This window comes from Marmota monax, unplaced genomic scaffold (genome assembly GCF_021218885.2).
Source record: "Marmota monax isolate L192 unplaced genomic scaffold, Marmota_monax_Labrador192_F-V1.1 WCK01_AAM20220418_F8-fsc00001, whole genome shotgun sequence".
Taxonomy (NCBI): domain Eukaryota; kingdom Metazoa; phylum Chordata; class Mammalia; order Rodentia; family Sciuridae; genus Marmota; species Marmota monax.
In genome coordinates, this window is record NW_026693777.1 from 29,751,098 (window position 1) to 29,777,189 (window position 26,092).

General features: G+C 36.1%; 1 protein-coding gene across 11 annotated transcripts in view; it reads right to left on the reverse strand.

Annotated features, from left to right (window-relative positions):
• Window positions 1–998: 998 nt before the first annotated feature.
• Ktn1 (kinectin 1) overlaps window positions 999–26,092 on the reverse strand; it is a 115,722-nt gene continuing 90,628 nt past the window's right edge. For 7 of the 11 annotated variants that reach the window (XM_046460962.2, XM_046460960.2, XM_058584641.1 and 4 more), the window contains 11 exons: window positions 23,542–23,631; window positions 19,785–19,865; window positions 18,905–18,994; window positions 18,696–18,788; window positions 17,828–17,899; window positions 17,341–17,424; window positions 17,090–17,173; window positions 14,569–14,652; window positions 4,870–4,962; window positions 3,830–3,950; window positions 999–1,494 (listed from right to left, as the gene is read on the reverse strand). In XM_046460962.2, the coding sequence (XP_046316918.1) occupies window positions 3,846–3,950; window positions 4,870–4,962; window positions 14,569–14,652; window positions 17,090–17,173; window positions 17,341–17,424; window positions 17,828–17,899; window positions 18,696–18,788; window positions 18,905–18,994; window positions 19,785–19,865; window positions 23,542–23,631 (876 nt within the window). In that variant the 3' untranslated portion in view covers window positions 999–1,494; window positions 3,830–3,845. The remainder of the gene's footprint in view (window positions 1,495–3,829; window positions 3,951–4,869; window positions 4,963–14,568; window positions 14,653–17,089; window positions 17,174–17,340; window positions 17,425–17,827; window positions 17,900–18,695; window positions 18,789–18,904; window positions 18,995–19,784; window positions 19,866–23,541; window positions 23,632–26,092) is intronic. The other 4 variants (XM_046460968.2, XM_046460966.2, XM_046460967.2 and 1 more) reach the window with 1 other exon arrangement.

The window sequence follows — 26,092 nt, forward strand, 5'->3', positions numbered from 1 at the left end:
TTCATCCATTCATTTAACATTTGAGCACAATTAAGTGTTAGTACTTTCTTAGGGCTAGAAATACGGCACAGAGGGGCTGGGGTTGTGGTTCAGCGGTAGAGCGCTCGCCTAGCATGTGCGAGGCCCTGGGTTCAATCCTCAGCACCACATAAAAATAAATAAATAAAGGTATTGTGTCCAACTACAACTAAAAAATAAATACTAACAACAACAACAACAACAAAAAATACAGCACAGAGCCAAAGAAACCAAGTCTGGCTCTCACAGAGGGATAAGGAGGAACCAAGTATCTATTATAAGACTACAGATATCATAGATAAAAATAAAGCACAATAGGGAGGGTAGGGGGGAATACAGGTTAGTCAGCAAAGACCTCATGAATAAAAGTGACATTTAAGCAGATTTCAAGATGGTAAAGGAGCAAGCTAAAGATGATAAAAAAGAAAAAAGTTTTAAAGAGAGAAACAGAAAAATGCGAAGACCCTATGGTAGAAGCGTGGCTGTTATGTTGAATAAATAGCAATGATGCCATAATATAGCCTAAGAGACACTTCAATTCTAAATGAGGTATTTTTCAATGGTTATTAACATCTGAAGAGAGCAGCATTTTCATCCAATAATGAAGAAAAACTTTCCGTAAAAAAGGTAACATGTAAACTATATAATATACTGCCTAAAAAGGGAAATTAAAAAGTTAATTAGCATTACTTTAAAAAATAGTAGTAATAATAAAAATAAACTAGATCTTTTCTACCAGAAGTGAAATACTAAGTCTGAAACCCTAAATGCCTGCCCCATCCTTTCTGTAGCCCCCAGTATGCTGGGCCACAGCTGATAGCACAGAGCAGAGAGGACCCAGAGCTCCAGTTAGAAAGGTCACAGGAACGTCAAGACCTATCTTATCTTGTTCCATGATTACAATTAATTATTGTGTTCTATATTATGTTGATCTGTAGTGCTAATGCAATCTGTTAAAGCTCAATGAAAATTAGAATAAGTCAAGTTTGAATAATAAGCAACCCTTTATTTGCTGACTGCCATTACAAAAACTGATTACATTAGCAACAAAAAAGTGTTTTCTTGAGTTGATGTCAGAGGCAGTTACTCCCCAAAATGTTAAGTAAAACAGTGTACAATATCAGTATTAAAATGTTAAATTTTACATTGTCTTTACCACTTTGATCTTCTGAACAATTTAATTGAGCAAAATAAGGTAAAAGATTACATGTTTATTTCATCTTCAGGAATGTAAAGGTCTAATTATTCAAACAGTTTTTATTATAAAACTAAACTCTGAAGGTGTCTACAGAGTTGGCTTTTTTAAAATGTTTTTCTTTAAATCAGTAGTCTAACAAGGATTAGAAAAGACAAAACTCTGTTCAGTGTTTCTGACAAAGTAGAAAGGGTGAAAACATAAATAAGGCTTTAATTTGGCAAAATATAATACAATGCCTTCTGTTATCCTCAAACGAATGGTTTCCCAGTCACTTCACTCTGTAAAAGATCAAAAAGAAATTCATTTTAAAACAAAGCAACGAAAGGCAATCTGAATACATTCATTGTATACGAATTCCATTTGATCTAGCTCAGTCCTTTCAAGTAGGCTCAAAGAAATGCACACTAATGGTAATCAAAATAAAAGACAAGCCAGTGACACACACGTGTAATCCCAGCAGCTCAGGAGGTTGAGGTAGGAGGATTGAAAGTTCAAAGCCAGCCTCCGAAAAAATGAGGCGCTAAGCAACTCAGTGAGACCCTGTCTCTAAATAAAATACAAAATAGGGCTGGGGATGTGGCTCAGTGATCAAGTGCCCTTGAATTCAATCCCCAGTACCCATCCCTCCAAAAAAGACAACTGTCAGGATTCAGAAGTTTTCAGGTAAAAAAAATTAATAATGTAAGCCAAATCCTATTAGAAAATATTTAAGAGAACAACATTGGGAACCATTTTTATTAGCCCTATTCAAGAGAACATAAACCTAAGGCAAGTAAGTAGCACAGAAAGGAGAGATTGAAATTTACAACTATCCCCGCCCTCAAATAAATAATGATAAGGTCTAAAGGCATGGGATAAAAGACAATCTTATAAAAGCGCTCCTCAAATAAAACCCTTCCCTTACAACACAAAGGCCTGTTGGCTAACTTTAGAACATTGAGCATATTTAATAAACTTTTGGTATTATTAAATGCAAAGAAGGGCTCTATATTAATATTAGATCCAGGTTTAGGATATTACTAACAATGCTAGCAAAAGTGGTTTCTTTGGACTGGAGTAGGAGAAGCCATTCTAGAACAGATATAAGAACTAACAGCAAGGAAAGAAGTTGCACCTACACTGCGAGGAGAGTTTCTTATTTTAAGAATCCCTTGTTAAAGGTGAAGTGAAAAATTAGGGTGCTGACTAGAAGGAAAAATATGATTAAAATAAAACGCTGAGCATGTTTTCAATACTGAACAAAGGGACCATAAAGAGAGAGTAAGGTAGCAGTCATGGGAAGGTGAGACAGAAGAGTTTCCCCATGAAGCCAGGTTGTTTCACAATTTGAAAACAGGAGAATGCAGCAGAAGGGTGACTTCAAGAAACTGAAGAGGTCATTTTACAAGGATGAAAGATGGAAAGGTAGAGTCATTACTTTTGCTAATAGGTTAAAGAATGAGGAAAGTCTTCTGAGAGTTAACGGACTTGAATCAGCATTTTAAAGACAGCATATGCTCAGTTTGGCCATAGGATGAGAAGTCTTTAAAAGTGAGACAGTATGGCCGCCTCAAAAGAAGGATATTTAGTTCATGTGTGAATACTCTACCCTAGGCAGTGTGACCTGAATCATTTATAAAGCCATAAAACCCAAATAACAAGAAGAACAAAACCTGTATATTCACCAGCTAGAACACAAGTCATTTTTAAGTGCTAATCAACTGGAGCTTTTTAAGGTAATATAGACAATAAAAGCTCATTTGGATTTATTCATCCTCAATTAAAATTCTCACTTCAGGTGTTAAAAAATAGATTTCTTAGATCACCCCCAAGACCAACTTCAGTAAAACAGCTTCCAACCTAAAGAATGGAAGTCTAGGGGCTGGGGTGGTGGCTCAATGGTAGTGCGCTTGCCTGGCATGTGTGAGGCACTGGGTTCGATTCTCAGCACTGCATATAAACAAATAAATGAATAAAGATCCACCAATAACTAATAAAAAAAAAAAAGAATGGAAATAGGGCTGGGGTTATGACTCAGTGGTAGAGCGCTCGCCTAGCATGTACGAGGCCCTGGGTCTGATCCTCAGTACCACATAAAAATAAATAAATAAAATAAAGGTATTATGCCCAACTACAAAAAAGAAGGGAAGTCTAATACATGCCTTAGGCATAATAAATTTTGTGTTCTTTATTCATGTAAAAATTAATTAATTGTGATGACTTGATTCTCAGATCAGCAATCTTACATCAATAAAAATGTTATGGTCACTTCATTTTACCAAGTCATAAACAGAGGGAAAATAAGAGAATATCACCCAAATAGTTCATTTGAACTAAGATCATAAGAAACTAATGAAGCAGTTATAAGCATTATGGCAATGCCCATACCCTGATAGCCAAGTGACAAAACAGAGTTTGAAAAAAAGGTCAAAGTAGGCCTTTTTCTTGGAGAAAAACTCCAAGGAAAAAAAAAAAAAAAAACAGGCTGTAATCTGAAACTTCCAAGACAGATAAAGAATGAATATTCCCTTCAGTGAAATGATGAGTTTCTTTTATTTGTGGTAAATACACATCACCCTCCCTTCACTATGTCTGTTATCCTTAAACAGACAGCGGAACTTCAATTCTCCTTACCCAAGGCCTGGTAGTGTTATTTCTCCTTTGTGAGCTGTTGGTTTGCTGACTGTAGCAACTGCTGTAACTGTGTGAGAGTCTGATTTAGACTTATAAACATTTTCTCCTTTTCAGAAGACTCCTGAAAAGAAGATATAAGTGATGAACTTCAACACTAGGAAAAGGAATGTACAACCAAAACCAGAAAATATTTTATTATTGTTTCAAATACAAACATGAAAATCTGAAAACATACATGAAAATCAGCAACAGCAAAAAACACAGAGAAATGTTGACTACTAACTATTAGTGCCAACTATTTGGCACCAAAAAAAAAACCTATGCTGCAAAAAATGTTCTCACTTAGCCACCTACAAAGAAATCTGTAATCTATGAATATCAGAAATAAATCCATTTTTTCTTTCAGGAAAAAAAAAAAAGAGCAGAGTCTCACAAGTCACAGTTAACATATACTGAATTCTTATTGGATGCCAGGCATTGCTACTCACTATCTTAGATATATTAAGTATTAACCCATTTATTCCTTCAACAACCTTACAAGATAGAGTTATTATTACAGGTATTATTTACATTGCCTTTTTTAGATGGGCAACTAAAGCACAGACTAATGAAATAATATGCCCAAAATTACACATGAAGGTATGAAGTCATAAGGCCAGGATTCACAAGCAGTCGAACTCCAGAGGCTTTACCCTTAAGCATTATACCATTCTTTTTCTCCACACAAACCTTGAAAATTAACATAATATGTCACTAGGCAACAGTAAAAACAAACATCAATCAAAACAGTGCATTTGAGAGGTGATATTTTGAAGAAAAGACTTTTAACTAAAAGCAAAATAGTAGTAGAGCACTTGCCTAGCATGCACAAAACCTGGGGTTCAATCCTCAGTTCTGTAATCAAAATAACAACACGAAGAAGAACACAAAATATCTGATGGAAACAGTTTTCTGGTCAGAGACAGATCTTGCAAATATTTAATCTCCACATAGTTTACAAGATATTAGCACAGAGATTTTGGGTTAAAGAAAATATGTACCGTTTCTGAGGAAACTTCACTATTCTCTATAACAATAGTGTCTCCAGCAGCTTTTACTATTTTGGACTGGATAAGATCCAGTGACTGTTGGGCCTGCAAGGAAAGCAATATAGTAGCCAATAAATAAATTTATGCAAAACGAGTGATTCTGTTACATACTTTATACAACATTAAACCTCCTCTCAAGCCAAGGGCAGTGACACATGCCTGTGATCCCAGGGGCCCAGGAGGTTCAAACAGGAGGATCAAGAGTTCAAAGCCTGCCTCAGCAAGACAAGGTGCTAAGCAACTCAGTGAGATCCTGTCTCTACATAAAATACAAAACAGAGCTGGGGATGTGGCCCAGGGGTGGAGTGCCCCCGAGCTCAATCCTGGATACCACCAAAAAAAAAAAAAAAAAAAAAAAACCACACACACACTCCTCTCAAGACAATGTAGAATTTTGGCATCAAAATGAAAATAGCTACATTCTCCCATCAGATTATAAGAACACATGCTCACTGTTTCAAAAAGTTCAAATCCAGAAACTGTATGAAGAAATTAAAAAAATAGAAAGAAAGATGATAGATACTTAGGTTAGAATCACATTTGGGGTCAGTCAATTCTAGTCGACTTTTTGTACAGCTCACATCTGAAAATGTTTTAAATCTTAAACATTTTTTAAAAAGAAACAAAGAACATCTGAGAGAAACCACATATGGCCCACACATCCTATAATATTCTGACTCCTAATCTAGATCCCTCTCTGTGCATAATCTGTGCTTACAGGAAACTGGCAGAAATTTTAATATAAATGGATTTTAACATATATACTGTTTTACTTTTCTGTATGACAACGTGTTTTATTAACATTTTTCAGTCTATATATATATATATATATATATATATATGCATTTTCAATTGAGTATTGCACAGAAATACATTATCTGTTGTGTAAATCAAGACAGGTAACTGATGAACCTATCACTGCCATTTTAGCCATCAAAAACAACATGGCCTATCCAAATCTTTGAGCATCTGATTAATATCTTTAAAGTATTTTCTAAGAAACTATGCTGCTAGATTAAAACTGCATACTGACAGAGCAGGCCCAGCGGCCTGCTGAGGGGCAGAGCCACCCCCCACCCCCCGCGCCTGCCAGGTGACCACCGACAGAAAAGGCCCAGTGGCCCGCGGTGGGACAGAGCTTCCAATCACTCCTGCAAGGTAGGCGGGCCTGCGACCCACCGACAGAAGAGGAGCAGCGGCCTGCTGAGAGGCTGAGCCGCCCCCTCCCCCTGCGCCGGCAAGGTAGAGGGAACTGTGACCACGCACAGAGCAGGCCCAGCGGCCTGCTGAGGGGCAGAGCCGCCCCCCACCCCCTGCGCCTGCCAGGTAGGGGAACTGTTACCACGGACAGAAAAGGCCCAGTGGCCCGCGGCGGGACAGAGCTTCCAATCACTCCTGCAAGGTAGGCGGGCCTGCGACCCACCGGCAGAAGAGGAGCAGCGACCTGCTGAGAGGCAGAGCCGCCCCCTCCCCCTGCACCGGCAAGGTAGAGGGAACTGTGACCACGCACAGAGCAGGCCCAGCGGCCTGCTGAGGGGCAGAGCCACCCCCCACCCCCCGCGCCTGCCAGGTAGGTGGAACTGTGACCACGGACAGAAAAGGCCCAGTGGCCCGCGGCGGGACAGAGCTTCCAATCACTCCTGCAAGGTAGGCGGGCCTGTGACCCACCAACAGAAGAGGAGCAGCGGCCTGCTGAGAGGCTGAGCCGCCCCCTCCCCCTGCGCAGGCAAGGTAGAGGGAACTGTGACCACGCACAGAGCAGGCCCAGCGGCCTGCTGAGGGGCAGAGCCGCCCCCCACCCCCTGCGCCTGCCAGATAGGGGAACTGTTACCACGGACAGAAAAGGCCCAGTGGCCCGCGGCAGGACAGAGCTTCCAATCACTCCTGCAAGGTAGGCGGGCCTGCGACCCACCGGCAGAAGAGGAGCAGCGACCTGCTGAGAGGCAGAGCCGCCCCCTCACCCTGCACTGGCAAGGTAGAGGGAACTGTGACCATGCACAGAGCAGGCCCAGCGGCCTGCTGAGGGGCAGAGCCGCCCCCCACCCCCCGCGCCTCCCAGGTAGGTGGAACGGTGACCACCGACAGAAAAGGCCCAGTGGCCCGCAGCGGGACAGAGCTTCCAATCACTCCTGCAAGGTAGGCGGGCCTGCGACCCACCGACAGAAGAGGAGCAGCGGCCTGCTGAGAGGCTGAGCCGCCCCCTCCCCCTGTGCCGGTAAAGTAGAGGGAACTGTGACCATGCACAGAGCAGGCCCAGGGGCCTGCTGAGGGGCAGAGCCGCCCCACACCCCCCGAACCTGCCAGGTAGGGGAACTGTGACCACCGACAGAAAAGGCCCAGTGGCCCGCAGCGGGACAGAGCTTCCAATCACTCCTGCAAGGTAGGCGGGCCTGCGACCCACCGGCAGAAGAGGAGCAGCGGCCTGCTGAGAGGCAGAGCCGCCCCCTCCCCCCCGCGCCTGCAAGGTAGACGGAACTGTGACCACCATCAGAACAGGCCAGACCTGCAACCGAGAGACAGAACAGGCCCAGTGGCCTGAGGAAGGGTAGAGCCGCCCCCCCCCCCCCCGCGCCTGCAAGGTAGGCGGACCTGCGACCCACTGGCAGTACAGCCCCAGAGGCCTGCAGAGGGGCAGTGCCACTGCCTGCGCCTGCAAAGTAGACAGAACTGTGACCACCGACAGAACAAGCCTAGCGGCCCGCAGAGGGACAGAGCCGCCGCCCGCGCCTGCGAGGGAGACTTTGCAACTATACAAGACCAATATAAATATATAGGGGGAAAATTCTATAGCACAACAGTTTCACCAAGTAGAAAGGAACGCGAACAGTATAAAGAGACAAGGAAAGAAAGGACCACAAGCATTGCAGGTCAACTCAACGTTAGAAGAGGTAATAGCTGCAGCAGATGGAATGTCAGATAAAGAATTCAGGATATACATGCTTCAGATGATCTGGAGTCTCAAGGAAGACATCAGACAGCAAAATCAGACAATGAAAGATCACTTCAACAATGAATTACATAAACAAATCCAAGAAGCAAAAGATCAACTATACAGGGAAATAGAGGTTATAAAAAACAAACAAACAGAAATCCTAGAAATGCAGGAAGCAATAAGCCAACTTAAAAACTCAATTGAGAATACTACCAGCAGAGTAGAACACTTAGAAGACAGAACATCAGACAATGAAGATAAAGTATTTCAACTTGAAAAGAACATAGACAGCTCAGCAAGACTGTTAAGAAACCATGAGCAGAACATCCAAGAAATATGGGATAACATCAAGAGACCAAATTTAAGAGTCATTGGGATACAGGAAGGGACAGAGTTTCAAACCAAAGGAATGAGCAATCTATTCAATGAAATAATACGAGAAAACTTCCCAGACTTGAAGAATGAGACAGAACCCCAAATCCTAGAAGCCTACAGGACGCCGAATGTGCAAAATCATAAGAGACCCACACCTAGACACATTATAATGAAGATGCCCAACATACAGAATAAGGAGAGAATTTTAAAAGCTACAAGAGAAAGGAAGCAGATCACATTTAGGGGTAAGCCAATCAGGATAACAGCTGATCTTTCAACACAGACTCTGAAAGCTAGAAGATCCTGGAATAACATATTTCAAACACTGAAAGAAAATGGGTTCCAACCAAGAATTGTGTTTCCAGCGAAATTAAGCTTCAGGATGGAAGATGAAATTAAAACCTTCCACGATAAACAAAAGTTAAAAGAATTTGCAGCTAGAAAACCATCTCTTCAAAACATCCTTGGCAAAACATTACAGGAAGAGGAAATGGAAAATAACAATGAAAACCAACAGTGGGAGGTAGGACACTAAAGGGGGGAAAATAATCAAAGAGGAAAACAAACCATGTTTAGTAACATAAATAAACAAATATGGCTGGAAGAACAACCCATATCTCAATAATAACCCTAAATGTTAATGGCTTAAACTCACCAATCAAGAGACACAGGCTAGTAGAATGGATCACAAAACAAGACCCAACAATATGCTGCCTACAGGAGACGCATTTGATAGGAAAAGACATACATAGGCTGAAGGTGAAAGGTTGGGAAAAATCATATCACTCATGTGGACCTCGGAAACAAGCAGGAGTATCCATACTCATATCAAATAAAATAGATTTCAAGCCAAAGTTAATCAAAAGGGATAAAGAGGGACACTACATACTGCTCAAGGGAACCATACACCAACAAGACATAAGAATCATAAATATATATGCCCCAAACAATGGTGCAGCTATGTTCATCAAACAAACTCTTCTCAAGTTCAAGAGTCTAACAGACCACCATACAATAATCATGGGAGACTTCAACACACCTCTATCACCACTGGACAGATCTTCCAAACAAAAGTTGAATAAGGAAACTATAGAACTCAATAACACAATTAATAACCTAGACTTAATTGACATATATAGAATATACCACCCAACATCAAGCAGTTACACTTTTTTCTCAGCAGCACATGGATCCTTCTCAAAAATAGATCATATATTATGTCACAGGGAAACTCTTAGACAATATAAAGGAGTAGAGATAATACCATGCATCCTATCTGATCATAATGGAATGGAACTGAAAATCAACGATAAAAGAAGGAAGGGAAAAGAATACATCACTTGGAGAATGAACAATAGGTTACTGAATGATCAATGGGTTATAGAAGACATCAAGGAAGAAATTAAAAAATTCTTACAGATTAATGAAAACACAGACACAACATATCGGAATCTATGGGACACATTGAAAGCAGTTCTAAGAGGAAAATTCATTGCCTGGAGGTCATTCCTTAAAAAAAGAAAAAACCAACAAATAAATGATCTCATACTTCATCTCAAAATCCTAGAAAAAGAAGAGCAAAACAACAGCAAAAGAAGTAGAAGGCAAGAAATAATTAAAATCAGAGCTGAAATTAATGAAATCAAAACAAAAGAAACAATTGAAAAAATTGACAAAACTAAAAGTTGGTTCTTTGAAAAAATAAACAAAATCGACAGACCCTTAGCCATGCTAGCGAAGAGAAGAAGAGAGAGAACTCAAATTACTAACATACGGGATGAAAGAGGCAATATCACAACAGACACTTCAGAAATACAGAAGATAATCAAAAACTATTTTGAATCCTTATACTCCAATAAATTAGAAGATAGTGAAGGCATAGATAAATTTCTTAAGTCATATGATCTGCCCAGATTGAGTCAGGAGGATATAGACAACCTAAACAGACCAATATCAATTGAGGAAATAGAAGAAACCATCAAAAGACTACCAACTAAGAAAAGCCCAGGACCGGATGGGTATACAGCAGAGTTTTACAAAACCTTTAAAGAGGAACTAATACCAATACTTTTCAAGCTACTTCAGGAAATAGAAAAAGAGGGAGAACTTCCAAATTCATTCTACGAGGCCAACATCACCCTGATACCTAAACCAGACAAAGACACTTCAAAGAAAGAAAACTACAGACCAATATCTCTAATGAACCTAGATGCAAAAATCCTCAATAAAATTCTGGCGAATCGGATACAAAAACATATCAAAAAAATTGTGCACCATGATCAAGTAGGATTCATCCCTGGGATGCAAGGCTGGTTCAATATACGGAAATCAATAAATGTTATTCACCACATCAATAGACTTAAAAATAAGAACCATACGATCATCTCGATAGATGCGGAAAAAGCATTCGACAAAGTACAGCATCCCTTTATGTTCAAAACTCTAGAAAAACTAGGGATAACAGGAACATACCTCAATATTGTAAAAGCAATCTATGCTAAGCCTCAGGCTAGCATCATTCTGAATGGAGAAAAATTGAAGGCATTCCCTCTAAAATCTGGAACAAGACAGGGATGCCCTCTCTCACCACTTCTGTTCAACATAGTTCTCGAAACACTGGCCAGAGCAATTAGACAGACGAAAGAAATTAAAGACATCAAAATAGGAAAAGAAGAACTTAAATTATCACTATTTGCAGATGACATGATTCTATACCTAGCAGACCCAAAAGGGTCTACAAAGAAACTATTAGAGCTAATAAATGAATTCAGCAAAGTGGCAGGATATAAAATCAACACGCATAAATCAAAGGCATTCCTGTATATCAGCGACAAATCCTCTGAAATGGAAATGAGGACAACCACTCCATTCACAATATCTTCAAAAAAAATAAAATACTTGGGAATCAACCTAACAAAAGAGGTGAAAGACTTATACAATGAAAACTACAGAACCCTAAAGAGAGAAATAGAAGAAGATCTTAGAAGATGGAAAAATATACCCTGTTCATGGATAGGCAGAACTAACATCATCAAAATGGCGATATTACCAAAAGTTCTCTATAGGTTTAATGCAATGCCAATCAAAATCCCAACGGCATTTCTTGTAGAAATAGAGAAAGCAATCATGAAATTCATATGGAAAATCAAAAGACCCAGAATAGCAAAAACAATGCTAAGCAGGAAGTGTGAATCAGGCGGTATAGCGATACCAGACTTCAAACTATACTACAGAGCAATAGTAACAAAAACAGCATGGTACTGGTACCAAAACAGGCGGGTGGACCAATGGTACAGAATAGAGGACACAGAAACCAATCCACAAAACTACAACTACCTTATATTTGATAAAGGGGCTAAAAGCATGCAATGGAGGAAGGATAGCATCTTCAACAAATGGTGCTGGGAAAACTGGAAATCCATATGCAACAAAATGAAACTGAATCCCTTTCTCTCGCCATGCACAAAAGTGAATTCAAAATGGATCGAGGAGCTTGATATCAAATCAGAGACACGCCGTCTGATAGAAGAGAAAGTTGGCTACGATCTACATACTGTGGGGTCGGGCTCCAAATTCCTCAATAGGACACCCATAGCACAAAAGTTAATAACTAGAATCAACAAATGGGACTTACTCAAACTAAAAAGTTTTTTCTCAGCAAAAGATACAATAAGAGAGGTAAATAGAGAGCCTACATCCTGGGAACAAATCTTTACTCCTCACACTTCAGACAGAGCCCTAATATCCAGAGTATACAAAGAACTCAAAAAATAAGACAATAAGAGAACAAACAACCCAATCAACAAATGGGCCAAGGACCTGAACAGACACTTCTCAGAGGAGGACATACAATCAATCAACAAGTACATGAAAAAATGCTCACCATCTCTAGCAGTCAGAGAAATGCAAATCAAAATCACCCTAAGATACCATCTCACTCCAGTTAGATTGGCAGCCATTATGAAGTCAAACAACAACAAGTGCTGGCGAGGATGTGGGGAAAAAGGTACACTTGTACATTGCTGGTGGGACTGCAAATTGATGCAGCCAATTTGGAAAGCAGTATGGAGATTTCTTGGAAAGCTGGGAATGGAGCCACCATTTGACCCAGCTATTCCCCTTCTCGGTCTATTCCCTAAAGTCCTAAAAAGAGCATGCTACAGGGACACTGCTACATCGATGTTCATAGCAGCACAATTCACAATAGCTAGACTGTGGAACCAACCTAGATGCCCTTCAATGGATGAATGGATAAAAAAAATGTAGCATTTATACACAATGTAGTATTACTCTGCATTAAAAAATGACAAAATCATAGAATTTACAGGGAAATGGATGGCATTAGAGCAGATTATGCTAAGTGAAGCTAGCCAATCCCTAAAAAACAAATGCCAAATGTCTTCTTTGATATAAGGAGAGTAACTAAGAACAGAGTAGGGTCGAAGAGCATGAGAAGAAGATTAACATTAAACAGGGATGAGAGGTGGGAGGTAAAGGGAGAGAGAAGGGAAAATGCATGGAAATGGAAGGAGACCCTCAGAGTTATACAAAAGTACATACAAGAGGAAGTGAGGGGAAGGGGAAAAATAATATAAGGGGGACAAACGAATCTCAGTAGAGGGAGCAGAGAGAGAAGAGGGGAGGGGAGGGGAGGGGAGGGGAGGGGAGGGGGGATAGTAGAGGATAGGAAAGGCAGCAGAATACAACAGACACTAGTATGGCAATATGTAAATCAATGGATGTGTAACTGATGTGATTCTGCAATCTGTATATGGGGTAAAAATGGGAGCTCATAACCCATTTGAATCAAATTGTGAAATATGATATATCAAGAACTATGTAATGTTTTGAACAGCCAACAATAAAAAATTTAAAAAAAAGAGAATCCCACAAGACTAGAAAAAAAAAAAAACCAAAAACTGCATACTTTTAATTTTGATTCAGGGGTCAAAAATTAGAACAACACATCAAAAAAATTCATAGCTCAACCCTGACAGTGTACCACATATCAAGGTTTGTACTCTAAAATTCTCTAAATTCACATTTTTTTCCTACATTAAAATAATGTGAAGCAATTCTGGATTCCTAAACTTTTACATAACAATAATTACAAGCTGTAAGCATGTAGAACCATCAAAAATACTCCTTTCCTACTTTAAAAGGTAATATTTTTAAAAATAAAATATTTATAAAAAAATCTATTAGAATATCAAATATTTAAATGTTTGACAGTATATAATACTGGTGAGGGTATAAGGCAACAAGAACTTGCAGGGAGGAATATAAATCACTATAGGATTGGGGGGTATCAATTTATAGTAACTATCAAAATTTAAACTGAGTGTGGCAGAGCACACCTGTAATCCCAGTGACTTAAGAGGTTGAGGCAAAATGATCACAAGTTTAAATTGCCTTAGCAATTTAGGGAGACCCCCATCTCAAAATAAAAAAGTAAGAAGTTTGGAGATATAGCTTAGTGGTAGAACATTCCTGGTTCAAACCTCAATTCTGGAAGGGCGGGAGTTAAAGATGTGCATACCCCTTGATGTTGCAGTTCCAAGAAAGTGACATACTTGCTTTGTTAATGACTGTATCTCCCATAAACACTACCACAGTTTTAAAGCACATATGAACTTTACTATTAAAAGTGTCTCATGATAGGCGCTGTGGCACAAGCCTATAAACCAGCAACTTAGGAGACTGAGGCAGGAGGATCCCCAATTTGAGGCCAGACAGCAACTTAACATAGCCTGATCTCAAAATTAAAAAGGGCTGCAGATGTAGGGAGGTAGTTGAGTGTTGTAAAGCACTCCTGGGTTCAGCCCTCAGTATACATACACACACACACACACACACACACACGTCAGAAATACAAATAAACGGTAAATCTAATAAAAATAATAAAATATGCAACCCTAAAAATAATAAAATATGCAACCCTAAAAACTCATCCATTTATTATGAGATTAAGAAATATGCATTTGTACAAAGAAATAAATGAAAGCAATTTCTGAAACAACAGAAATATAGACATCTTTCAGTTTTACCCATAAAGATCAATAGATGTGTACTTTGTAAATGACTACACATGTGAAGTCCCAATTTAAAAAATATGGATGTAATCTGATTTTATAATTAAATTTAAATTTTTACTGTTTTATAATTATAAAATGTGATGAAATGAACTGAATTAAAAATAATGGAAAATAAGTCAAAACTATAAAAAGAGCCAGCTTCAATTTATAAGGATACAAAAGAAAAAGTCCAAAATTAACTGTGTTTTCTTAAGATACAAGGCACAACACAGGCTCACAATATTGTGTCTCCATGTCAAGCAGCCTTACCTTATATAAATCACCAGCTACCTTCTGTCTTTCACTTTGTTCAGTTTTAAGTTTTATGACTGTTTCATTTAACTGGGTCTTCAACTGTAAAAAAAAAAAAAAAATAAAGGAACACCACAATTAACTTAATTTGCACGCTTCTTTGATTATACCAATACCTCTAGGACTTTAGAAACTAGAGTATGAAAGAACAGGATCACTAACAGTTATTATGCACAGTGGATTAGCCAATATGCTACACCAGGTGTACAGAAAAGCTAAGCAATGGAGGTTTCCATCTGTAGAGCTACACATAAGAAAAACTATAGAAATGAACTAGAGTTTGAAATAGAAAACTACAAATGCAAAAAACAAATCAAATTCCTGTAAAGCGCCTTTTAAAGGAGTCACTATTCAAAGTTATTGAAATCATCCCAAATTAAAAGACAAATAAAAATGTTACCAATTCGTTTTTAAAGGCTTTCTTAATCTACATAGTTCAATTAAAGAATCAATTGTATGTTATTTTTAAAGACATTGAATAGAAGATTACAAATCCAGTAAAATGAAGAACTTAAATGTTGATCATCCATTAAAGACTTGACTAAAAAAAGCAATGCAAGATCATACTTCTTAATAACCAACTTTTCGAGTTATAAAAATCTATAAAACTCTAGTGCCAATACAGAATGCCTCTTCCCTGACAACTGTTTGAATAAAATATGAGGGGAATGAACTATGCTGCCCAACAATAACTTTCTTTTTAAACTTAATCAAGTTAGCTGTTTTTGTCTTGCACCCATAGGCATAACTGTCCAAACAGTTCTAGAGACTTAAAAAGGGAAAAATATAAGATACTGACATTTAAAATTGGAGGGAGAATTACTGGCCAGGTGCGGGGAGCATTCCATTTGGAAATTGTATTTGGGGTACAACTGAAATACCAAAGTAGTGTTTGTTTCTTTATTAAACTTTGTGTTTAATACTTATGTCAGAGAGGTTAATCTTTTGGTCCAAGAACACAAAGTATGTACAGGCAAACAAAAATTATTCTACCTTAAAATGTGGCAATAGTTAACCTGAGCAAACCAAGACTAAAATAAGATTTCAAACTCAAGCCTAAGGGGAAAAAAAATGAAAGCAAGTACCACTTGAAATGGTTTTTTGACAGAACCATAAAGGGGCAAAAAAAAATGTTACAAAAGAGAACACCAGGCTAAATGGAGATGTAGCTATAATCCTCCATGCTCGTTTTAAGATAGAGGCTGAATCAGCCACTGAACACTAAAGTTAAAAGGCAAAAATCACTTTACAGTTAATTAGAAATGATAATTAAAAAAAAAAAAAAACCACCCCATTATTATAGGGTAAAGACTTACAACTGTGGCATATCATAATCCTGCTAAAACATATGAACAGATCCAGTCTTACACAGCAGTGGGAATGAGTTCAATTAAAATAAAGCATGGGTAAATAAAACAGATATTTTATTTAAAAAATAGAGATGTGTGTGTTGTGAGAAATAATTTCTCATATAGCCCAGCTCAAAAAACTGATTCTCATAAATCACTGTCATAACATAGAAGAACAATCACAAATGAATTAAGAAGTTTTAACTAGGTTTATATAGTAGTACTGATGAGAAACTTACTGAAATCTTCCTAAAACATGTTCAGGTACTTTAAAAAAAAAAAATCTAACTCCATATTGTAACAACTTTTAAGTTACAGGAAAATAGAATGATTATTGTTTGAAACAAAGTAAGATGGCCAACTTCATCTAAAAACTAAGCCTGTCAATAACAAGTATAAATTTCTAGAAACTGAAAAATGGGAATGCAGGTAACTATATGTTTTAAGACATTTAGCTAATTGTAGTCATCTGTAAACCTGTATTGTGTGGACTACTATGTGTTAAGTAATTTGTTGATAAGGAATTTTATAATCTTTTGTTATTTGTAGTTTATAGAAAGACTAGTTAAAACAAGAAACTAAGTTTCTGTCCTTGAATAAAGAGCATGTATCTTCTCCCAGATTAGAAAATAAGACGTCCAATTAACTATTGAAGTTAAAGAAGAGAATCTTCGGGCTGGGGTTGTGGCTCAGCAGTACAGCGCTCGCCTAGCATGTGTGAAGCCTTGGGTTTGATCCTCAGCACTACATAAAAATAAATATAAATAAATAAATGACGGTATCACGTTCAACTACAAATAAAAATAATATTAAAAAAATAAGAAGAGAATCTTCAAAACTCGGTCAATCTTTCGTTTCTTTATTCACTGAAAATATTGTGGTTGGAGAAATGAGGCTTTATAAAATGAAGGAAACTTTGAAAAAGAGTTGGAAGCCAAACATGCCATTGTTAGGAGCTAAGAAAAGAAGAATCATCTTAGGAATCATCAGAATATAAAGATTATCTTAAACTTACAAAAAATGCCAAGCTAAAGATGGTTAGCAAAGAATAAGTTTGGATGGTTTCTCCACATGTCAATACAAGTGTTTTCAGAGCCTCCTTGATACCCAGTGGAGAACAAGCTTCTTACCAAATTTAGCTCTTCATTCTGTCTTACTGCTTCAGAATATGAATCATCAAGTTTTTTCTGCAATTCAGTCAACAGATCTTTCAGCTGCAATGAAGTTTAGAGTTTAAGATTGATCTCCTTATGATATCCCATGTTTTGTATACTACTCGGAAGCTCTTCCACAAAAAAACTCATACTGAAATATTTTATCACTCTGTTATAAGCTTAATTTGAATTGAGAAGCAAGGTTGAAAAAATTCTGTTTAAAGTACCTCTCTGACTTCTGTAACATAGGTAGATCGTTCAATTTCTGCCTTCTCTAGTTCCATTTCCAAATGTTCTCGTTCTCTCCTCAGCTAGCAATAAACAAAGAAGGAAAAATTAACACACTAAAGATTTCCTTTTATGACATTTCCCCACAATGAAAAGTTAGGACTTTTAGGAATATGAAATTATATCAACTCAAACACTGCCTAAGATATTAAGAATATAACTCGATCATTTTTAGATAAAAATTATCTTGAAACACAGATCTTTGGGGCTGGGTCTGTAGATCAGTGGCAGAGTGCTTATATCACATGTGTGAGGCACTAGGTTCGATCCTCAGCACCACATAAAAACAAATGAATATTTAAAAATATTGTGTTCATCTACAACTAAAAAAGTATTTAAGAAAAAAATTTTAAAAAACACAGATCTATGGACAACCCACAATGCCAAATATTAGTTTATAAGTTACAAGTCAAATAATCAACATACATTTTCAATATCTTTGTTTTCTCTTCTTAATCGCTCTAGCTCTTGCTCTGAAGATGTAAATGATGACTGCATCTGAAATGTGAAACAATTATAAGACCAAGCAAACCACCAAGGATACACATCTTATACCTTGTACAATTCTGAATCATTTAAAAGACATTACAGAGGTTTTGAAATGTGTCTCATTTAAAGTCATACTGATTTTTTAAAGAATTTAAAACATAAGAGTCATATGTAACTTGATTTAAATGTTGGTTAAAACCCATTTCATTTGTATGACAATATATTAGGCCCAACTAAAAGTGAGTGATTTTTAAATTAACAAGTAACTGACAATCAGCTGTATTTAATCCCTAAATGCATTAACACAGAGTACTACCAGTGAGACCCAAAAGTCTGCACATTTTGGCCCAAGAAAGTTAAGTAACAGATGGCAATCCTTCCAAATCCAAGCAAATGGAAGAATTAAGACTACACAATAACACTGAGGTCCCATGAACATAAAAATGAATTATTAATCTTTTCTTGAATATTATATATCATGGATTAATATCAATGTTTTAAAACTAGTTTTGAACCCCAAACTCTTCACCATATGGTATCACAGAGTAACTTCCAAAGCACTTTACATTCTATTTTATCACCCTTTAGTCATACTCTACAAGTGACTTTGAAACATGAGTGGGCCTCAGACACCCAGAGGGCTCATTAGATTAAACTGCTGCCACTCCTACACATTTCTGATTCCAAAGTCTGGGGAAGGGCAAAGACCATGCACTTCTCACATATTCCTAGGTGATGCTGCTGCTGCTGCTAGTCTAGACCACACACTCTCAAACTAATGCTTACGTTTTTCTATTTTCAATACCTGCTTAATAGTCTTTTGTGATTCATCAACCTTAACTTTCCATTTATTTTCTTCTTGCTCCACACTTCTCTGAAGCTTCTGTAAAATTCCTTCCTATAGACAAAGGTATAGTTGTTTGGAAAAATTCATGTTAAACTATTTAGGTTATGAATGAATAAGTTAATGATTTAAAAATAAAATAAAAATGGAGATTAAAAGTCATTTCATACTGTTTCTGCAAGGACAGATTTATATTTTTCACACTCCAGCTGTAAAAGTGTGTGCATTTCATCAGCTTCTTTCAACTTGTGTTCTAGAACCTGCAAAGAATGAAATTAAAAAAAAAAAAATTCTAATTTTACAAGATTTGTTCTTCAAATTTGTTTTAGTATTTAATGTTACATTACAATAAACCGTTTCAGACTGTTCACAGTGAAGCACTAAATTTCAACCTTCCAAGCAGCAATGAAGTTAAACGACTTTTTGGTCATTCAGTGTTTACTAGTAAAACTTTTGAAGTCCACTCACTCAAAATAGATTACATAATTTTATAGTCAATTAGTTTATTGCCTTTTAGTCAGATGGTAAAACCAAAGTAGACACACATGTAAAGGTTACAATGTTCATCTTACAGACAGGAAAAGGAATTTTATTCATGCCACTTGAGAGTCAAGAGAAATATTAATATTAAATCCCCTCACTTTCAGTGGTCAAAGATAAACTCCAATTCAGTTTTTTAATACTATTAGTGGAACATATGGAGGCACTGAAGAAAACCAGGAAGACTCTACCTACCTACCTCAACTGATCATTACTTTTTAAACTCAAACTAAAAAGAAAGAGATAATCACATATTGTTTTAGAAATGATTATGACACAGAGTTAGAGAAAGGGAAGACATTAGCTTTGTACATAATCAGATGTAAGGAAAACTTAATAGTATTTTCACTAAACTCTATACAAAATGAAATCACCTTCTTATACTTTCCTCAAAAAATCATGATCCTACTAAAAATACATCTTTTATATCTTTCCAGAGTTTATGAAAACAAGTTCTGATTTACTCCTTTTTCCATGTTTAAATATGGACAATTCACTTTTTATACCAACCTTAACCTCCTCTGAACCTGAAGTTCCAGCTATACATTCTTTGGCCTTCTGTTCAAATCCACACAACCATTCACTGTAATTCTGTAGGGGGAAAAAGACAAAGTCACCGATTTCCAAAAAAAATCTAAAACAAATAAATCAAATATTTAAAATAACTAAAGTAGACAAATATAAAAGAAAACTCCACAGATAACATCTCATTAGAAATATTAAAGAGGCAATGTAACTTTCATAAGTTGAAAATAGCGTAGTCTTGAAATTAAACACTAAAAATATACCTATGCACCACCATCAAAATAAAATTCCTATTTATCCTGACAAACAATATTTGCAATTCAATTCTGAACTCAAAGATAGAAGACCAAGGCTCAAACCTGGCTTCCACCACTTACTAGCACCAGGACCAATGAACTCAATCTTTAATCACTGGAAATCAAGAATAATTAATTTTTAAAAACTTCTTTTCAAATACAACAGTGCTTAAAAACTAAGTACTCTGAATTAAAAAACTGTAAGTTAAGTTTTGCCCAGAGGATTTCAAATTCTTTGATAGCATTTAGGGGTTCCTGAAAATGCTACATCAAATTAAAAACTTATATTATAAATTACTTTTAAAGTCATAATGAGAAATGACATGCATGTGCAAACAATTCCTCAAATCCAACAAAAACCTCAACTTGTAAGATATGAAGGATAAGAAAATATTTATCTTGAAACATCAAGAAATAAGCTTCTTTGTTATTAGCATAATTTAATGAAATCATTGGCTTTAAAAAGGCTTTTATACATGAAATAAATATTTTATTGCTTCCTATTGCTGTTTTGATAAGTAGATCCGCATGGAGAGATTAAACTATAAAGACATTGAGGTGTGGGAGGTTAGCTGACATGAATAACACATATTCTAGTTTTAGACATTCTAAATTTCAGAGTAAATTATTCTAAATCTTTCAAGCTTCCTTTGTGAATTTTAAACTCTGATGAAAAGAGTATTTGTTCAACATTACAAATCAAAATTTCCTCTTATACCTCTCTTAACTCTTCAGTTTAGTTTAACTCAAAAAGGAACACTATGTTTCTGTTAACTCTTATAAAGCATTTTACTTCTGTGGCTGAATCTGAGATGGTCTATCAACTACCAAATAAGAATAGAAATAAGATGCTGAGATCACCCCCATAGTACAATACCTTCAACATCACATTGTTTACATAGCTTTTCCATTTTATAAAAGAATGACATTTTTACATTATAAATTTGAACCACAACTCCAAGTATATGATTAAACTTCTACTTAACAGTTTCAAATATTGAGATTTAAAATTAGATGAAAAACTGATTTAATCACTTAACATTTATAAATCTCCCTCACCAAGGTCATATAGTTTAATCTCTCCATGTTTTGCTCAGCAAAACAGCAACAGCAAACAGCAAATTAAAAAAAAAAAATCTAATGTATAAAAGTCTATTAGTTAATGTATTTTTCAGATACAGACAATACGCAGAAGTATTTACTTTTTAATAAGTACATGAACAAAAGCCAAAGAATATCTTCCATGTTTTATTGGTGATTTATAAATTTTTAGTCATTTGGTTATTGTCAAGGGGTTACTACTATTAACAATGAATTCACTGAAATGGAGCAAACTATGCATCTATGAATATGTCAAAATAAACCCTGCTATTATGTATAACTACAGTACACTAACCAAAACTGAAAAAAAAATGAAATTGTGCTGGGCACAGTGGCACATGCCTGTAATCCTAGATAGTCGGGAGACTGAGGCAAGAGGATCACACATTTCAAGGCCAGTCTGGGCAATGTCTCAAAACAAAAAGGGCTGGGTATGTAGCTCAGTGGTAGAGCATTTGCCTACTAGCACATGCAAGGCCTTGGGTTCAATCCTCCGTACCAAAATTTAAAAGAAATCAAAATGAATATGCCACATTTAGAAGAAAATTTTTGCTGTTGGTAGTCTTTCACAATCTTTGAAAAACAGCAACTATCAGTCATTAACTCTCTTGGTTAATACTGCCAAATAAATAAATCTTTAAATTGTATTTCCATTAATAAAGTAGAAACAAAAATAGATATGGCCACAAAAGAAAATTATAAAATATATTCACAGTAAGCCCTCCTCCTAGATTCAATGTAACAATAGCATTTGAATTGACAGTGTATTTCTATGTTTACCCAGGGCTAGATATTTCATCAGTTCAACAATAAGTGAACTGATCTACTAAGCTGGTCAAGCCTGAATATATCCTCTATAATTAAAATGGAAACAAAAAAGTTTTCTCTCTTTACTTGAATTAAATGTAGGTAGTATAAGACTACACATAGATTAGGCTGTTAAGTTTACTTACACTACCCTAAGCACCCACACTTAAAGGAACCAGAACTCCTTGGAAAAAGTTCACTCCATATTTGGGCAGGAAATGTATACAATAAATGAAAAGCATCTTGTTATACTACAAAGTATAGCTGCTAGCAAAGTTTAGTAAGGTTCTGTTAAAATAATTGTAGTGAAGCCTAAATAAGTTCCAATGGGCCTACAAAAAAGCAGACATTATTGACCTCATCATGATGGAAGCACACATCACTGACTATGAAGTGGTCTTGTACCCATACCACCAAAATATTAAAACTGAATCTGATCAGACGGCTTCTACTAATACACAAAGGACAGGGAAACATACTGACACCCAGGATGCAGTCAAGCTAAATTCAAACTACAGGAAACTGCAGAGCAAATCTACCAAGTTTAAAAGATGGTAGTGGAGGGATGTTGATAAATAAAAGAAAACTGATACAATTTTAAAAAGACATCACCTTATTTGGGTTCTGATTAAAATAAACTATAATGAGTTATTATTTAATTGAAACAATTTTATATCACAACTGGAGAAATGCAAGCAATGACTAAATATACAAAATGAAGAATATATTTCTTAATGTAATACTATATTTAAAGGAATTCTTTTTTTTAAAAGAAACACTGTTGTTTGAATGCCTTCAAAATAATCCATGCAGTGCAAGATGGGAGGTAAAACAAGACTGTTTATATATTGATACATGGCATATATTGATAATTGCTCAAGAAGGATATTGGGCTCACTATTCCAGTACCTCTTCTTCTGAACACATAAACTATTTTCTATTAAAATAAAAAAGATGTACCCCACCACTTTAAGAAACACGTGCATATTCACTGGGCTTCTCTGCTCTCAAATACTTTCTGTGTAATCTTCTGAACCAAATTAACTTTTCTTTCCTACTTAAATTATGTACATCCTTACATAAATCAAGTTGTTTTCTATTATCTTTAAGATTTTTGCTTGAAGAAGTTAATAAGATGACCAAAATCTTGAGTTTTACAATTTAGAGGTTGGATTCATAGTATTGAGTACATAAAGAAATAAAATGTTGCTACAACTAAGAAGTAATCACTTAAAATTAAGTTCTACTTTGAGCAAAACCATTAAGAATATTATTTGTTTTATTGACCATTCAGAAACAATTCTTTCCCAGATGTTTATAATTCTCTAAATTTTATAGAATACAACAAAAGTTTCAGATGAATATATACATGAGTTGTGAAACAAGGTATCTTTTATAACTACTCAAAAGCACCCTGGGTTAATGAAGGGACAGATTAAGGTATCGACACACTATCAAAACCAAGTGTTGACAGCAAATACTGTGCTTTCAACTTTCTTGAATAATGTCATGTTAAAAAAGTAATAAATTATTCTTACCAAATTAGAAGGGACAGACACCTTTGGAAATAATTTTTTGAGAACTTCTTTAGCCTTCAACTCAACAGCTTCTACATGTTGCTGTCTTTCCTAAAGCAGAAAACAGACCAAATCAAACTTAGAAAATAACATTTTTTTAAAAGAAGAGAAAAAACTATGGTCTTTTAAGCACTAACGGAGGAAAAAGTCAACGTAAAACAAAAATTACTTTAATACTGGCAAATGTCAGGATTCTTCATTTTAAAATATTAAAATGCTTTCAAAATTAGAAAAAATCTGCAAAATCTCTAAAGCATCCTAAGTAGCAAATAATGTTTTATATTAATCAAGCCAAAACAATATCTGATAATATGGACATTTTCCGTGGCATTAGAAATCAAATGATTTGCCTCTCCAGGAACAATTCCAAACACACACACACACACACACACACACACACCCCAACCAGAAAGAAGGGGGGCAGGGCGGAAACCACTTCTGTAGAGTTAAAACTTTATAAACTACCTTGCCAAGAAATATGTATCTGGGCAACATAAATGACATTTACTAGCTACTAAATCTCGATTAAAAAAAAAAATCAATCATAGGACTATAATGCCATGGTAATTAATTAAAAATAAAATGGGAAATTTCATATTTCCATCTTCGATGTCAGGTGAAGCTATTTATGCTAAACAAAAGAACCACCAAAAATTCATGGGTGGGGGGCTGGGGATGTGGCTCAAGTGGTAGCACGCTCGCCTGGCATGCGTGCGGCCCGGGTTCGATCCTCAGCACCACATACAAAGATGTTGTGTCCGCCGAAAACTAAAAAACAAATATTAAAAAATTCTCTCTCTCTCTCTCTCTCCCTCCCTCTCTCACTCTATCTTAAAAAAAAAAAAAATCATGGGTGGAAAAAAATGGGAAGAAGAAAGAGAACAAGGAAAAACTAATGACATTATTTCACTAATGCTGAGCATCAAGAATACTAATTCTGACACTTGTACATGGACTCCATCAGCTGTAAATTAAAAGTATTACAAATGTATAAATCTAAAGTTGCTGATTCTAAATCCAACTTCAATGGATAATAAACTCAAAACCATTGTTTGTCAAAATTAGGGTGATGATTTGATCATACCTGTCCCCCAAAATCTAATAATCAAACTATCTCCTTAAAAGGAAAAACAAACTATAAAAATGTACATCTATACCAAGCCAAGAAAATCATCACAAAACAACACTTCTGAGGTTCAACAAGTGATAAGAAAGCAAACATGCTAGCAACATCTCAATTTATATCTTTCTCTAATCATTTAAGTTGGATCTTTGTAATCAATTACTGACTTAAGGTACACACATTTCAATTTAAGAAAATCTAATTACATGAAAATCTAAATTTGTATAACAAAAAGCTAGAGATTTCAACATATTGATATTACTTTATTAAAGACTTTTGGCAGTATTTTCAAATAGTTGTTTTACTGGGGCATTTTCAATAATTCAACAAAGTTCACTAAATTGCAGAAATACACCCACCAGCATAAAATAAGGTGTAGCCATTCAACAACAACAACTTCAGAAGCAATTTTGAGGGTGTTTTTTTTTTTTTTTTTTTTGGTGTGTGTGTGTGTGTTGTGCTGGAGATAGACCCTGGGCCTTGTGCATGCAAGGCAAGCAGTCTACCAAATGACTATATGCCCCGCCCAATTTTGAGGTAATTTTTACCATTTGATCAGTGATTGTCACAGGCAATCTTTAAAGAAAATTAGTTAGGAAAAGATTGTGGAACAGAAGCTTTTTGAAAACTTATTTTTTTAAAAAGAACTAAAGTGCAACCAACAATAAAAAAAAAAAAAAGAAAAGAAAAAAAAAAAAAAAAAAAAAAAGAACTAAAGTGGATGTTTAACTTCTTTTTGTTTTATTTTGTGTGGTAGCAAGATGGAAAGCTAGAAGCATTCTATCACTCATCTACATCCCCAATCCTTTTTGTTTGGAGATAAGGTCTTGCTAAGTTGCTAAGGCTGGATGGAACTTGAAATCCTCCTGCCTAAGCCTTTAGGGTCCCTGACCAGGGCAGTAGTGTCTAACTTGTAATAAGGGCCACAAAGATGAGAAGTTACTTTTATTGCCCACCCCCCCAACCCTCAGGGATGAGCATAAAACCCAGGGTTATCACACATCGAGGGCAAGCCTAGGCAAGCTTTACCAATGAACCACACACCCCAACAAGAAGTTACTTTTATTCTGTATTAACAATTTTAGCTAAAAAGTTTTCATTTGACATAATAGTTTGGTTATAATCCATTATTCTACTTTAACACCAGGAAAAGATCTAATGTTGGATATTGCATTATAATTTCCTTACCATCTTTAAGTGGTATATATATGTATGTATGTATGTGTGTATGTATGTATGTATGTATGTATGTATGTGTGTGTGTGTGTGTGTGTGTGTGTGTATATATATATATATAAAATCTTTCATGTAAACCTGTCATTTATAGTAGCTCCTCAAAAGTATTTTTTACTTTAAAAATAGTCCTGGAAAGGCAGTATGCCACCCTCT